This window comes from Dama dama, chromosome 11 (assembly GCF_033118175.1).
Source record: "Dama dama isolate Ldn47 chromosome 11, ASM3311817v1, whole genome shotgun sequence".
In the NCBI taxonomy this organism is placed as follows: domain Eukaryota; kingdom Metazoa; phylum Chordata; class Mammalia; order Artiodactyla; family Cervidae; genus Dama; species Dama dama.
The window spans coordinates 56246969-56261758 of record NC_083691.1 but is presented as its reverse complement, the minus strand read 5'-3'; the positions used below and the strand labels follow the sequence as shown (position 1 = coordinate 56261758).

At 39.9% G+C, this 14790-nt stretch overlaps 1 protein-coding gene across 2 annotated transcripts in view; it reads left to right on the top strand.

Annotated features, from left to right (window-relative positions):
• LOC133064816 (charged multivesicular body protein 3) overlaps positions 1-3322 on the top strand; it is an 86953-nt gene extending 83631 nt beyond the window's left edge. For both annotated transcript variants that reach the window (XM_061155295.1, XM_061155294.1), the window contains 2 exons: positions 1307-1421; positions 2787-3322. In XM_061155295.1, the coding sequence (XP_061011278.1) occupies positions 1307-1421; positions 2787-2932 (261 nt within the window). In that variant the 3' untranslated portion in view covers positions 2933-3322. The remainder of the gene's footprint in view (positions 1-1306; positions 1422-2786) is intronic.
• Positions 3323-14790: the final 11468 nt, after the last annotated feature.

Sequence of the window (14790 nt, the reverse complement as noted above, 5' to 3'; positions counted from 1 at the left end):
GAAAATAATATAGCTTTGGAGGAAGGCATGTATGTAGTAGATAATATTTCCTGAATTCATACAAGGATGCCTCTCCAGGTGCAAACAGAAGCCTCTCCTGGGGTCCCAGTACATCAAGGGCAAAGACACACTCTTACTCATTCCATGTGTTCCCAGATCCAGGGCTATCTGTGGCACAAAGCAGACATTTGGTGAATGAATTGTTGCTAGCTGGATGAGTGAATAAAGGAATGGCCACTTATTCCTCCAGGATGTGGAAGGCTCTTAGAGTCAGGTTCCCCTGGGCTCTTTTAAGCGAGTTAGTATGTATTATTGATCCAGCAGTAAGATCCATTCTCCCAGGCCAGAGGGCTCCACTTGTAACCTTGAATGTGAATTTGTTGGTTCATTTTGGTTGGGAGGAAAAGGGTCTGAGCGTGGGCAGAATATAGAACTAGCTAGATTCATACATTAAGAGTCACCTGAGTGGTCTGACAGCAGGAGAGAGAGCTTGCTTTAAATCTGATGCCGTTAGCACGGTTGGTGAGGGTCATGCCCTGCCTGAGTGCGGTGGAGCAAGGGCTGGAGCTGCCACACGTAATCTTGTGCTCACATGACATTACTCAGCGAGGGCGACCATTGGCCGGTGTTAGCAGTTTTCTTGCATCTGTAGTGGGGCTGTGCTCTTGAGAATGAAGTAGGCTGATTGGCTGGCATCAGGCTGCTGGGCATGGGGCTCACTGTAGGGAGTGTGGGCACTGCCTTGTTGGGTCCAGACTTATCAGTTCTCTCAGGTTTTGGTGAATTGACTGATCCTTGCCAGACCCATCAGACTGACGCCAGGCCAACAGCTATCACTTGGACCTGCTGAAGTACAGGCCTTTTCTGGGTTCCATGGAGCCCCACCCTGCTCTTGGTATTTGTTATCATAGTGTCTGCTGTGACTCCAGCCTATTTTGATACTGTGTCTCAACTCCTGCACTCGTAGATTTGCTACATCAGGGCAAATGCTTCCTGAGACAGCACCCTCTGGTCTCAGCAGGTTGTTCCCCACATGCTGCACTATTGTCTGAGTTACTCTGTGAAACTCTGCTGATAGAGGCCCTCCTCCAACCTTAGTACTAAATTTGGAGAGCAGTTTCCCTTTGGCTTTTTGCTTGCTCCAGAGAGGGCAGATAGCATGTGGTGTTTCCTGTGGCTTAGACCTGGGAAGGGTGGACTGGACTCATAGACACCAGAGCTCAGTTGGTGCGCTGGGCCCACAGGGACATCTGCTGGGAGTGGATTTAACAGTTGTGGGAAGTGACATGGTTTATTCTATATTTAGGCTGGGATCATAGAAGAGATGTTAGAGGACACTTTTGAAAGCATGGATGATCAAGAAGAAATGGAAGAAGCAGCAGAAATGGAAATTGACAGAATTCTGTTTGAAATCACCGCAGGTATGACCCAAGATCCTTCCTCTTTCTCCTGTCCTTTTGTGGCCATCCTTCCTGCATTTGAAAGATTAGCTAGTAGCTTTTTCTTCAGATTCTAACTCCCTTCCACATTTCTTACTTTATTTTTTAAATTTTCATTTATTTTATATTTAACTGTGCTTGGTCTTTGTTGATGCCCACAGGCTTTCTCTAGTTGTGGCAAGCTTGGGGACTCTAGTTGTGCGTGGGCTTCTCATTGCAGTGGCTTCTCTTGTTGTGGAGCATGGGCTCTGGGGCACACAAGCTTTAGTAGTTGTGGCTTCTGGGCTTAGAGCACAGGCTCAGTAGTTGTGGCACACAGGCTTAGTTGCTCCTCAGCATGTGGGGTCCTCCTAGACCTGCTTCTCCTTGATTGGCAGTCAGATTTTTTACCACTAAGCCACCTGGGAAGCCTCCATATTTCTTACTTTAGATTATGCAAGTTATTACTTGAAAAACAAGCATAATATCTATAACCATATTTTATAAAATACAAAGATAAAGAATTTTTTGGTCCTATATTCTGCTGTCAGGAGCTTAGGCTTTCTTGAAAGCTGTTTGGCAGTAGCAAAGCTCTTGAGCTCACAGATTGGCTTCTGGGAACTTATTCTAGTAATTTAAGATTTAGCTCAAGGATGTCTGTAGTACTGATAATATTGAAAAGTTTGAAATAAGCTACATGCCTAGTAATAGAATACTGATTAAATCCATTGTGTTACATCTATGGTAATGGAACATGTCATAGTTGTTACACAGATGTATTTATTGACATGGAAAGATGTTCATAATATGTGAAGAAAGCACTGTTACTGAAATACACTATTGTTTAAAAAAATACATCTATTAAAAAAGTCTAGGAGGGGGATAAATAAAAATAATAGTTATCTCTAAGTGATGGTTCATGAGCTTTTAAACTGCATTTTCACTTCTGGATTTTCTGAGTTTTATGTTTAATAACAAAACTGACTAGATTTAATTTTTATTTGTTTTCAACTATTGGGGGAAAGAAGGCTCCAAAAAATGTTTTGTAATGATTTAGAAACAGTTTAGTTTTACTGAGAGAGAATATTTAACATCTTCATGAATCTTGAAAATTAAGTATTCACTAGTGTTTAGGGATTTAGATCAAGAGCCTCAGAATCAAAATTCTTAAAATCAAAATCTTTAGCTGCTGTGACTTTGTTAGAAGTTGGTGTTTGTGCACATCTGTCACAGTAACCCCCCCAAAACAGGTGTTTCGCTGCCCCTTTTCTGTTTCTTGTCAAATTGAACCAGGTATGAAGGACAGAGAAAATGAGGGAGCACTGCTTAAGCTGATGTTTTGTTGACCTGTGTACTGTTTCTTTACAGGGGCCTTAGGCAAAGCACCTAGTAAGGTGACGGATGCCCTCCCGGAGCCTGAACCTATAGGAGCGATGGCTGCATCAGAAGACGAGGAGGAGGAGGAAGAGGCCCTGGAGGCCATGCAGTCCCGTCTGGCCACACTTCGCAGCTAGGGCACCCCAGCTGGCTGCAGGCTCTCCTTCTGGCCCCGTCACTGGGCGCACACTCCTTGAAGCCTCTGCCATTTCTGTGTCTCTTGCACTACACCTCTGGGTGAGACACTGCATTCTGGAGAAGGTTCTCTGCTAATCTCTCTTCTCTCTCTTCAGAGGCTTTGGGATTCAGTGAGATTGTTCTTGAGAGGTGGTGTAATAAATGCATCATTTTCAGGAGTATGAATAGAAGTTACCTTTTTAGGGGATGAGGGCAAAGAAGTCTTGTCTTCTCACAAGGCACTTCAGAGAATAGAGTTGATTGCCTGAATGTTGAGGACTCTGTATTTTCTTTTTTTTTGGTCTGTAAAACACTATATAAATGGATTTTAATAAATTTCTGCTTTAACACTTGGTCTTATCATAGATTGTCAGCTGCAGTGAACTTGCAAGGTGTCTCCTGTCCCAAATTATGTCCTGTGTTGGCATGAAAAGAGGAGGTGTTACAGCAGGGCCTGTGTGACTCAGCAGCTCAGCGGAAGGCACTTCGCAGTGGACGCTGCTCCTCAGCCTCCACAAGGTGCTGTGCCAGCTGCTCTTCCCATGTTTGCCAGCTTTGTGTAAGCAAAAGGATGCTTGGGAATTGTTGACCCCTTGTCTTGTGGGCTGGGTGGCTATATTATATTGGCCTGAGGCAGGTGTGTGTGTCTGCAGCTTTTTCCTTCCCACTGCAGATTGTGAACAGTGGTGGGGTTAGGCCTCTTTCACCCTTTGATTGCCTTCTTCTGTGTTAAGCTGGTTGTCTTGGATGTATGGGATACGGGCATACATATCAGTGCTTTCTCAAAGCCAGGAGCTGACCAATGAGAGGGGCATGGTGCAGTCATGCAGTTTAAACGATTCACACATTTCTAAGTGACGTTTTTAAATCATTCAGCAGTAGCGACTTATATTTGTGTGGGCCTGACAGTTTACAAAGCTGTTCAACATATGTGATCATTCAGTCTTCACAAATTAGGAAAACACCTCAGCTTGCTGAAGTGACATGCTCTAAATCATAAAGTGGCAGAACTGGGGTTCAACCCAAATCCCTCTGTTCCATGTCTTATGTGCCCTACACAGGTAGGAAAAAAACCTGGCCACTGTCCCCCTGGTTGGTTTCTGTAGGTTATGTGGAGAAATGTGGATGTATTGGATGTGCTGCAGTAAGGACCTTTTCCTCTCATCCTGCAAAATGGGACTCTCCAATCCAGGGCACTGTCCTCTTACTTTTGATTTCACCTTCAGGATACAGTTCAGTTTTTTGTGTTTTTTTTTTTTTTTTCCCATTTATTTTTATTAGTTGGAGGCTAATTACAATATTGCAGTGGTTTTTGTCATACATTGACATGAATCAGCCATGGATTTACATGTATTCCCCATCCCGATACCCCCCTCCCACCTCCCTCCCCACCCCATCCCTCTGGGTCTTCCCAGTGCACCAGCCCCGAGCACTTGTCTCATGCATCCAACCTGGGCTGGTGATCTGTTTCACCCTTGATAATATACATGTTTCCATGCTGTTCTCTCAAAACATCCCACCCTCGCCTTCTCTCACAGAGTCCAAAAGTCTGTTCTGTACATCTGTGTCTCTTTTTCTGTTTTGCATATAGGATTATTGTTACCATCTTTCTAAATTCCATATATGTGCGTTAGTATACTGTATTGGTCTTTATCTTTCTGGCTTACTTCACTCTGTATAATGGGCTCCAGTTTCATCCATCTCATTAGAATGGATTCAAATGAATTCTTTTTAATGGCTGAGTAATATTCCATGGTGTATATGTACCACAGCTTCCTTATCCATTCATCTGCTGATGGGCATCTAGGTTGCTTCCATGTCCTGGCTATTATAAACAGTGCTGCGATGAACATTGGGGTGCACGTGTCTTTTAGATCTGGTTTCCTCGGTGTGTATGCCCAGAAGTGAGATTGCTGGGTCATATGGCAGTTCTATTTCCAGTTTTTTAAGAAATCTCCACACTGTTCTCCACAGTTCAGTTTTTAAGTAAACTTCTTTTGAAAGATGTTTAGGTTCAGAGCAAAATTGAGCAGAAAAGAGTTCCCATAAATACCTCTTGCCCTAACACATGCAGTCTCCCACTTCTATGTATTGACACATCATATCCCAGAAGTATGTTTATTCCTGGAATCCTACAGTGTGTAGGATTGCCTTCTTACATTTAATAATATGCATGTAAGTTTCCTCCATGTCTTTTTCATGCTTGATAGGTCCTTTTTAGTGCTGAATTATATTTCATTGCTCACAGGCACTACACTATACATTCATCTGTGGAAGGACATTTTGGTCGCTCCAAAGTTTTAGCAGCTATGAATAAAGTCATACATGTCTGTGTGCAGGTCTTTGTGTAGACATACATTTCAGCTCATTTAGGTGAATAACAAGGAGCACAATTGCTGGATCATATGGTAAGAGTATGTCTGGTTCTGTAAAAAGCTGACAGTTCCAAAGTGGTGGTATTGTTTTGCATTCCCACCAGCAATGATGAGAGTCCCTATTGCTCCACGTCCTCACCAGCATTTGATGTTGTGTTTCGCATTTTGACTGTCCTAGTGTGAAACAGTATCTTGTTTAATTTGCATTTTCCTGAAGATACATGATGTTGAACATCTTTTTATACACTTTTTTGCCATATGTATATATTCTTTGGTGAGATGTTTGTTTAGAACTTTTGTCCATTTTTAGTTTGTTCATTTTCTTATTGCTGAGTTTTAAGAGTTCTTTGTACACTATGGATAATAGTCCTTTGTCAGAAATATCTTTTGCAAATGTTTTCTCCCAATCTTTGGCTTGTTTTCTAATTCTGTACATGCTTTTCTCACAGAGCAGTTCTTAATATTAATGAAGTCCATCTTACCAGTTATTTCATGATAGTGCCTTTTGATGTTGGATCTTAAAAGTCACTGCCATACCCAAGGTCACTTAGATTTTCTGTGTTACTTTATTAGTAGTCTTATAGTTTTGTATTTTACATTTGCGGTTCCCAGGTGGCTCAGTGATGAAGAATCTGCCTGCCAATGCAGGAGACACAGGTTTGATCCCTAGGTTGGGCAGATCTCCCTAAGGAGGAAATGGCAACCCACTGCAGTATGCTTGCTGGGATAATCCCATGGACAAAAGAGCCTGGCGGGCTATAGTACATGGGTTTGCAAAGAATCGGACATGACTAAGTGACTGAGCATGCATGCATTGTGATCTGTGATTAATTTTTGTAAAGCATATAAGGTCTGTGTCTAGATTTATTTCTGTGCATGTGGATGTCCAGTTATTCCAGCACCATTTATTGAAAAGATGATCTTTGCTGCGGTGTACTACCCTCACTGCTTCATTAAAGATCCATTGACTGCATTTATGGGGGCCTATTTCAGGGCTTTCTATTCTGTTCCACTGATATATTTGCCTGTTCTTTTGCCAATACCACACTGTCTTGATTACTGTAGCTTTATAAGTAAGTCTTGAGGTCAGGTAGCATCAGTCGTCCAACTTTGTTCTTCAGTGTTGTATTGTCTGCTCTGGGTCTCTTGCCTTTCTAAACAAACTTTAGAATTCATGTGTCAATATGCACAAAATAACTTGCTGGGATTTTGATTAGGATTGCTTTGAATCTACAAGTCAAGTCGAGAGGAGCCAACACATTGGCAGGATAGTTTTATGACTGCATTTATCTGGCTGATTTATTCACGGAGTGATTTTGGAATTAAGGAATGCTCATAATCTCTGAGCACTTTTGTTCTTATTGTGGATAATCAGAGTTTATCCAGGTGCATGGATGGACAGAATAATGACAACCACTCTTTCAGCCATTCAAATAAAATGATCTAAATATAGGGTTGGTTTGTTTTAATTGTTTGAGGGTTTTACTCCATTCCTATTTTCAGGCTAAGGAGAGAGCACTGTTGGCTCATTATTAGGCCACACATCCCATTTTCCCCCAGTACTCTGTTGGGTATCATTGGAAACAAGGTAAGTCAGATACTCTTCTGGCCCTTCAAAGGTCCACAATCTGGAAGGGGAAACTGTGGTGTCAACATCTGCAATACAAGTTTTCCTCTAAACCCTTGACTTCGTTTCAGCACCAGCTCCCACTCGCCCCACCCTAACCACAGATGATTCCACTTGGTGCCCCTCCCCAAAAAATTTCAAGGGTACTCAGAATAGCATTCCACACCACCAACTCATTTGTTTTGTTTTCTTCTCAAACACAGCTTACTCTTTAAAAATGACGGTCCAGTTTGTGGTGCTCACCCAGCAGTGCACTCGAGGCAGATCATAACTGCTCTCTCTGTCCCTCCCCATCCCCCCACACTGTCTGCTGGAGACGACGTCCTGGGCCCTTGCCCGTGTACAGCCCACATGGCCTCAGCCTTCTTTCTTGTCTGATACATTTACAGGTATGTCTTAGAACTCCTGGAGAGAAGGGGTCATGACCTTTATTTGTTCCAAAAGAGTACTAGTCTTGTCTGCCTCTGCACCTCTCCCCAAAATCCAGCCCCATAACTGTATTTATGGAAGCAACTGTGAAAAATCAAAAGCTTTAAAAAACTGGACCATTTTTCTTGTCCTACCCTGGTGACAAATGCCCTTCAAAAGCTATTCTGTATTACCAGTGAGAAAGATTCTTAAGTGAAAATAAACTTGGGAAGTGCTTGGTTGAAATAAACATAAAGCAGGCTTCTTTAACTTTTCATAGCCTTTCATATGCTTTTACCAAGTTTATTTAACCAAGCACTTTTCTTTTGAGATGCCAGAATGAGAATTGCTTAGCCAGTGAGCCATTTCAGAAATTCAAGTCTAAACCACAGTAGGGAAATACCTTTTCTTAAGCCAGGGGAGTTCTCATTTACAAATAATTATATTTATGTAATATATGTACAGAATTATGTCAGCAAAATGGAGGAGTAGACAGTTTCAAACCTCCATCCTTCCAAAGAAACATTGAAAAAGTCCCAGAAGTTTCAGAACTCTGGAAAACAAAGGTTTACAACAACCAAGAAAATATTAAGAAAAAAGAAAAAACAGAAAGCTTTGTGGCATTTTTATTTGCGCTTGCCAGACCCCTGTCACAGCTTGGCAGCATCTTGAAGACAGCAGCCCACATTTTCAAATGTGAGACCCTGGTCCCTAGTTCCAGGGAAAGAGAGAGGACCTTATTCACAAGTTACCGTGTTTACCCCAATCTAAGGGCCATCCTGAAGGAATAACAAGGTGCTGATCTCTGGTTTGCCTATCTTGGAATTTATCCAGGGTGGAAAAGCATCAACTATTGCTTGAAAACATGTTATGGAATTTTCTTTTTTTTAACATGTGGCCACCTGGTGCAAAATTTTTCAGCTGAAACATACTCAAAACCTGGGAGGAAAAGTCAGGGAGACATTTTTGTTGTTGTTTTTGTTGTTGTTTTTTTATATTAGTGCATTCAACAACAACTGGGTATACTGGCAATTTAGAAAGCCAGGATAGTAATTATGCTCAGAAAAGACCTGAAAAGACCCGTAGGTCTAGGCTTGGTGCATTCAGAAAGTGAAGGTTGAGTTAGAATCATAAATGGTCTGGCTAAGTGGTAAAGAGTGTCCAAGCACAGAGCCAACCCATAGAAGACAGGAACAGGTATTCTTGTTTGTTTTTTAAGTTTCTAGCATTCACGGAGATCTCTGTTAAAATACTGGCTGAACACAGTTCAAAAACTCAGAAAATCCTGGGGAAGTGAAAGATTCTGATTTTCAGAATTATTCAGGAATAATTTAAATGTCCAGTTTGGAACAATAAAATCACAATGCATACAAAGAAATTGGGAAGTATGGCTCATTCAAAGGAAAAAAAAAATTACAGAAACCATCCCTGAGGAAGCCCAGACATCACACTTACTAGACAAAGACTATAAAACAACTGTCTCAGGTATGCTCAAGCAGTAAAGAAAACCAGGAAAATAATATATGAACAAAATGAGAATATCAATAGAGAAATTATAAAAAGGAACCATATAGAAATTCTGGAGCTGGAAAAGCACAATAACATGAAAAAATACATTAAAGGGGTTCAGCATATTTGAGGAAGCAGAAGAAAAAATAAGTAAACTTGAATATAAAACAACTGAAATAATCTAGTCTCAGAAGCAGAAAGAAAAATGAAGTGCACACAGCCCAGGGGATTTGTGGGAGACCATCAAGCTCACCAACATGTGCATTATGGGAGAACCAGAAGGATAAGAGAGAGAGGAGCAAAAAGAATATTTGAAGAAATGATGACCTAAAACCTCCCATATCTGAAAGATACTAATCTGCACATGCAAACAGCTGAACAAATTCCAAGTAAGATAAAAATCAAAGGGATCCACACTAAAACATTATAGTCCAGTTGTTGAACAACAGAGACAGAACATTGAAAGCAGCAGAAGAGAAGCATCTCCTCACATACTAGGGATCTTCAATAAGATTAACAGTTACTTTCTCACTGGATACCATGGAAGCCAGAAACTGGAGTGACATATTTAAGGCACTGAAAGCAAAAATTGTCAATGAAGAATATCATAACCAGCAAACTTGAAGGAGAAAATAAGATATGCCTTGCTTTAAAACAAAAAAGGAGAACTGCCCTACATGAAATGCTAAAGAAAGTCTCTCCAGCTGTAGTGAAAAGACACTAGATAGTAACTTAAAGCCATGTGAAAAAAAAAATAACACCAGTGAAGGTAACTATATTGGTAAAATAAAAGCCAGTGTTGTACTTTTGCATTTGTAACTCCTCTTTTTTCTTAATAAAGGTTAAAAGCAGATGCATACAAATATAACTATAAATCCATACTAATGGACACACGATGTATAGAGTTAATAAGCTGTGACAAAACAATATAAAGAAGGAGTGACTAAGATGTGTAAGAGTAGAGATTTTGTACACTATTGAAACAAAATTGCTATTATTCAAACTTGGTCATTGTAACTTTAAGATGTTACTTATAATCACTAAGGTAACTACTGAGATTAACAGAAAAGGAAAGAAAATGGAAATCAAATGGTATAGTACAAATTTTCAACTAAATGTGGAAAAAGGCAATAATGGAAAAACTAAACAAAAAATATATACAAAAACCAAACAGCTAAACAGCTAAGTCCTTCCTTATTAGTAATATAAATGGACTAAACCCCAATTAAAAGGCAGAGATTGGAAGAACAAATAACATAATCCATCTATATGCTGATTCATTTTAGGTACTGTACAAAGATACAAAATACTGAAAGTAAAAAGATGGGAGAAGATATTGCATAGGAATAGTAATTGAAAAAGAAGTAGATGTCTATAAGTTTATCAAATGGGCTTCCCTTGTGGCTCAGCTGGTAAAGAATCTGCTTGCAATATGGGAGACCTGGGTTGAATCCCTGGGTTGGGAAGATCCTCTGGAGAAAGGAAAGGCTACCCACTCCAGTATTCTGGCCTGGAGAATTCCATAGACTGTATAGTACATGGAGTTGCAGAGTTGGACATGACTGAGCAACTTTCACTTTCATGTTTATCAGATAAAATAGATTTTAAGTTTAAAAAGATTACAAGATACAAAGGAGAACCTTATATATTGACAAAAGGGTCAATCTGTCAAGAGGATATAACAATTACATGTGCACCTAATAATAGAGCCCCAAGATATATGAAGCAAAGATTGCTAGAAATGAGAGCAACAGACAATTCTTAATAGTAGAAATTTCAATAATGAACAGAACAGCCAAGCATAAAATCAATAAGGAAATAGAAGAATTGAAAACACTATGTACCAATTTGATATATACAGAATACTATACCCCAAAACAGCAGAATACACATTGTTCTCAGATGGAATATTCTCCAGGAAAAACCATATGGAAGGCCACAAAACAAATCTCAAGAAATTTTAAAAGACTGAAATTATACTAAAGACCTTTTCTGACAAAAGATGAAACTAGAAATCAGTAACAGAGGGAAACTAGAAAACTCACCAGTAAGTGAAAATGGAAATCAAAAAATTAAAAGTAGAACTACTACTTGATCCAGCATTTGTATTTCTGGGTATTTATCTGAAGAAAAGGGAAACACTAATGCAAAAATACATGCACACCTAAGTTCATTGCAGCATTATAATAATCAAGATACAGAAACAACCGAAAAAGAAAAAGAGGTCACAAAAAAGACAAGGATGCTTCCTTTTGCTATTTTTATTCAACATGGAACTAGAAGTTCTAGCCAGGGCAGTTAGGCAAGAAAAAGAATTTAAAGGCACCCAGATTGAAAAGGAAGATGTGAAATGTCCCTATTCATAGATGACACGATCTTATATGTAGAAAACTCTGAAGATGACACACACGCACTGTTAGATACAAATCTGGCAAATCATAGTTTAGCCTTACCTACCTTGAATGTGCTCAGAACACATTAAACCAGAGTTGAGCAAAATCATCTAACCTAAGCCTATTTTATAAGTATTTTATAAGTATTGAAGGCTCAGACTGAAGAGTTGATGCTTTTGAACTGTGGTGCTAGAGAAGACTCTTGAGAGTCCACTGGACAGCAAAGAGAGCAAACCAGTCAATCCTAAAGGAAATCAGTCCTGAATATTCATTGGAAGGAGTGATGTTGAAGCTGAAGCTCCAATACTTTGTTCACCTGATGTGACAGCCAACTCACTGGAAAGACCCTGATGCTGGGAAAGATTGAGGGCAGTAGGAGAAGGGACAACAGAGGATGAGATGGTTGGATGGCATCATTGACTCAATGGACATGAGTTTGAGCAAGCTCTGAGAGAGAGTGAAGGACAGGGAAGCCCGGCATGCTGCAGTCCATGGGGTTGCAAGGAGTAGGAAACAACTGAGCAACTGAACAATCATCGGCTATCTTATGTAACTTACTGAAGACTGTACTGAAAGTGAAAACCAGAGTGTGCATGGCTACTCATGCAGCTAGCGCTCACAGCTGAAAGCACACTGTTCTGAGGAATGTTCAAAGCACTAAATTAAAGTTAATTGCTGGATGATGATGCTATAGCTACAGTGTCATCAATCTTTCTCTTCTGATGAGGCTTGAGCATAGCTGGAAGGACGAACTGGGGCACAGACCCTTGGTTTAGTAAATACAGGAAGTATCTTCAGGAAGATAACTAGCTTTGCAGTTTTTCTTCTCTATGGCAAGCAAGAGCTTCCTGTACCTACCTGCCAGGTCTTGCCAGTCTCTTATAATTAACAAATATTTCTAACATCTGTACACCACTGGTGACAGTAGCAAACACCTCTGCTAAGTTTCTTTGCTGTGAACTCTTGGTGTCTCGGATAGAACTACTTCTTCCTCACCTCAACTCCTTTCTTTCTCCGGTTCAATCAGCTCTTCATTGGAAGGCTCTTCAGCCTCAATGCCGAGAAGTTCATGAATACCCTCTTTATCAAAGTCCAATTCTTGCTGCTTCCCAAGCACTTCTATCTTGTTACTGTATTAGCAACAGAACCTTGGTCAAAAGCCTTTGAATGCATTCATGTATGTATTCAAAACTTTCTTCCAAATGCCATTGGTGTGTGACTTCTTCCCATGTTGCAATGATGATTAACATTTGGAGTGTGGCCATGTTTAGAGGCAAATACACAACATTTACATCAGGATACATGTCACAAATATGCTGTGGATGCCCTGGAGGTTTGTCTAAGATCAGCCTGAATGGAATATTGTTTTGCCTACAATATTCTCTTGCCTGTGACAAATAGTTTTTTTTTTTTTTTAAAGTCTTCAAACAATGGTACTGCAAGTTTTCTTACTGTGATAATGGGAAGTGTATTCTTGTTCACATTTTTTTTAATGCTTCAGGGTTCCTTAAGTGGTACATTAGGAAAGACTTTAATTTGAACTCTGTAACATTTCCACCCAAAAGCAGTGTTAAATGGTCTCTGAATGCCTTGAATACTGGCATTGTATTGACTCTTGAATATATATATGTCCTGACATACAGTTCTAGAATAAGCTTGTTTCATCAATATTAACTTTTTCTTATGGCAATTTAAAAAAAAAAAACATTTACTTATTTGGCTGCATGGGGTCTTAGTTGCAGCACATGGGATTTTCATTACATCATACAGATCTTTCGTTGCAGCACAGGGACTCTCTAGTTGTGGCATGTGGACTTAGTTGCTCCGTGGGATGTGGGGTAAGTTCCCCAACCAGGGATTGAACCTGCGTCCCCTGCATTGCAATGTGGATTCCGAACTACTGGACCACTAGGGAAGTCTCTCTGGCGAATATTTCTCACCCACAATTATCCTATATAGCTTTTCCTTCAAATCATCAGCACCTTTTAGCATCAGGACTTGCTGCCTCACTGCTGAATTTCACACTGTGAAAATCATGATGCCCTTTGAAGCTCTGAAACCTACCACAGGTTGCTATAAACACTTGGGTATAAAGAGTGAATCAAAAAGCCTTCTTGCCTTTGCTGAGGGCATCAGTTGGCTAAGTGGTATAGCACGTGACAACTTTTAAGTATCATCATTAGATCAGCTCTTTTGTGATGACAGTGTGTTTAATTGATGCTATTCACTGCATCACTGATTCACTTCTTAACCTTTAAGACGGTTGAAATCATCAATGGAAATTCCTAACTCATGTGCAGTGACCATTACTGACTTGCTTGCCGCCTTTGTGCTGGGCAATTATCCTGAATTTTATCTCAAAGAGTAATTGCCTTCCTCTTCTTTTTCCCACTAGAAGCAGCAGATGCAGATGGGCATATTTTAGACATCACAGGATGCAAAAACACAAACCACGATACATTAAAAAAAAATGCCAGCAACACAGTACACTGAAGAGTATTGGTTGTTTACCCTTGAGATCATATGGCTGACAAGTAGCTGTCAACATCCATTTCTAATTAAAGCTCTCAAAAAAGTGAATGTAGAGGGAATGTACCTGGATATATTATATAGTGTCATACAAGGCCATAGCTAACATAAAACATACAAAAAATATATAAAATCTGAAGTTTTAGATCTGTTGAAAAAATTGAATCTATAGTTAAAATCAACTGCATGTTTTCACTGATGAAATGCTTCTACTACACATTTTAGAAATATTACTATAAATACATTTAAATCTGTAAATTCCCATCTAAGCACTGATGTAAACTGAATTCATTTTTGAAGGTTGTGTTTTTACTATTGTTTCAACTATCTAATTTCATTATGATTTCTTCTTGGTCATTGATTTACTTGGAAGTATGTTGCTTAATTTTTCAACATTTGAGGATTTTGTAGTTATTTCCACAGTCATCATAGAACATATTATTATTTTTTAATATTTAGTTGGCCGTGCCAGGTTTTAATTGCAACATGCAGGATCTTCAGTTGCAGCTTGCAAACTCTTATTGTGGCCTGGGGGATCCAGGTACCTGACCAGGGATCAAATCCAAGCCCCCTGCCTTGGGAGTGCAGAGTCTTAACCACTGGACCACCAGGAAGTCCCTATCCCCCACTTTTTGAAAGTTTGCTTTACACTACTTCACATTTATGAAATACCTACGTTAGTACCTGGTTTTGCTAATGCAAAGAAATCTGAAGAGGATTTTTTGCTTTTACAAAAAAAAAAAAAAAAAAGGCAAAATGTGAAAACAGCATTCAGCGTTTGTTTTGCAACAAGCTGTACAGAGGCAGCATACATGCGGAGCCGTTTAAGTGCCATTGCCATGCTCCTTTACAGAAAACTACACTCAGCATCAGGGCACCATAGCTACGAGCTGTGTCTGTGAGCACCTGTGCTTGATGTCGACTTATTTTGTGTGTCCGTTAGCAAGATGTGTCCTAAGGTACTTGCTTCTACGCTT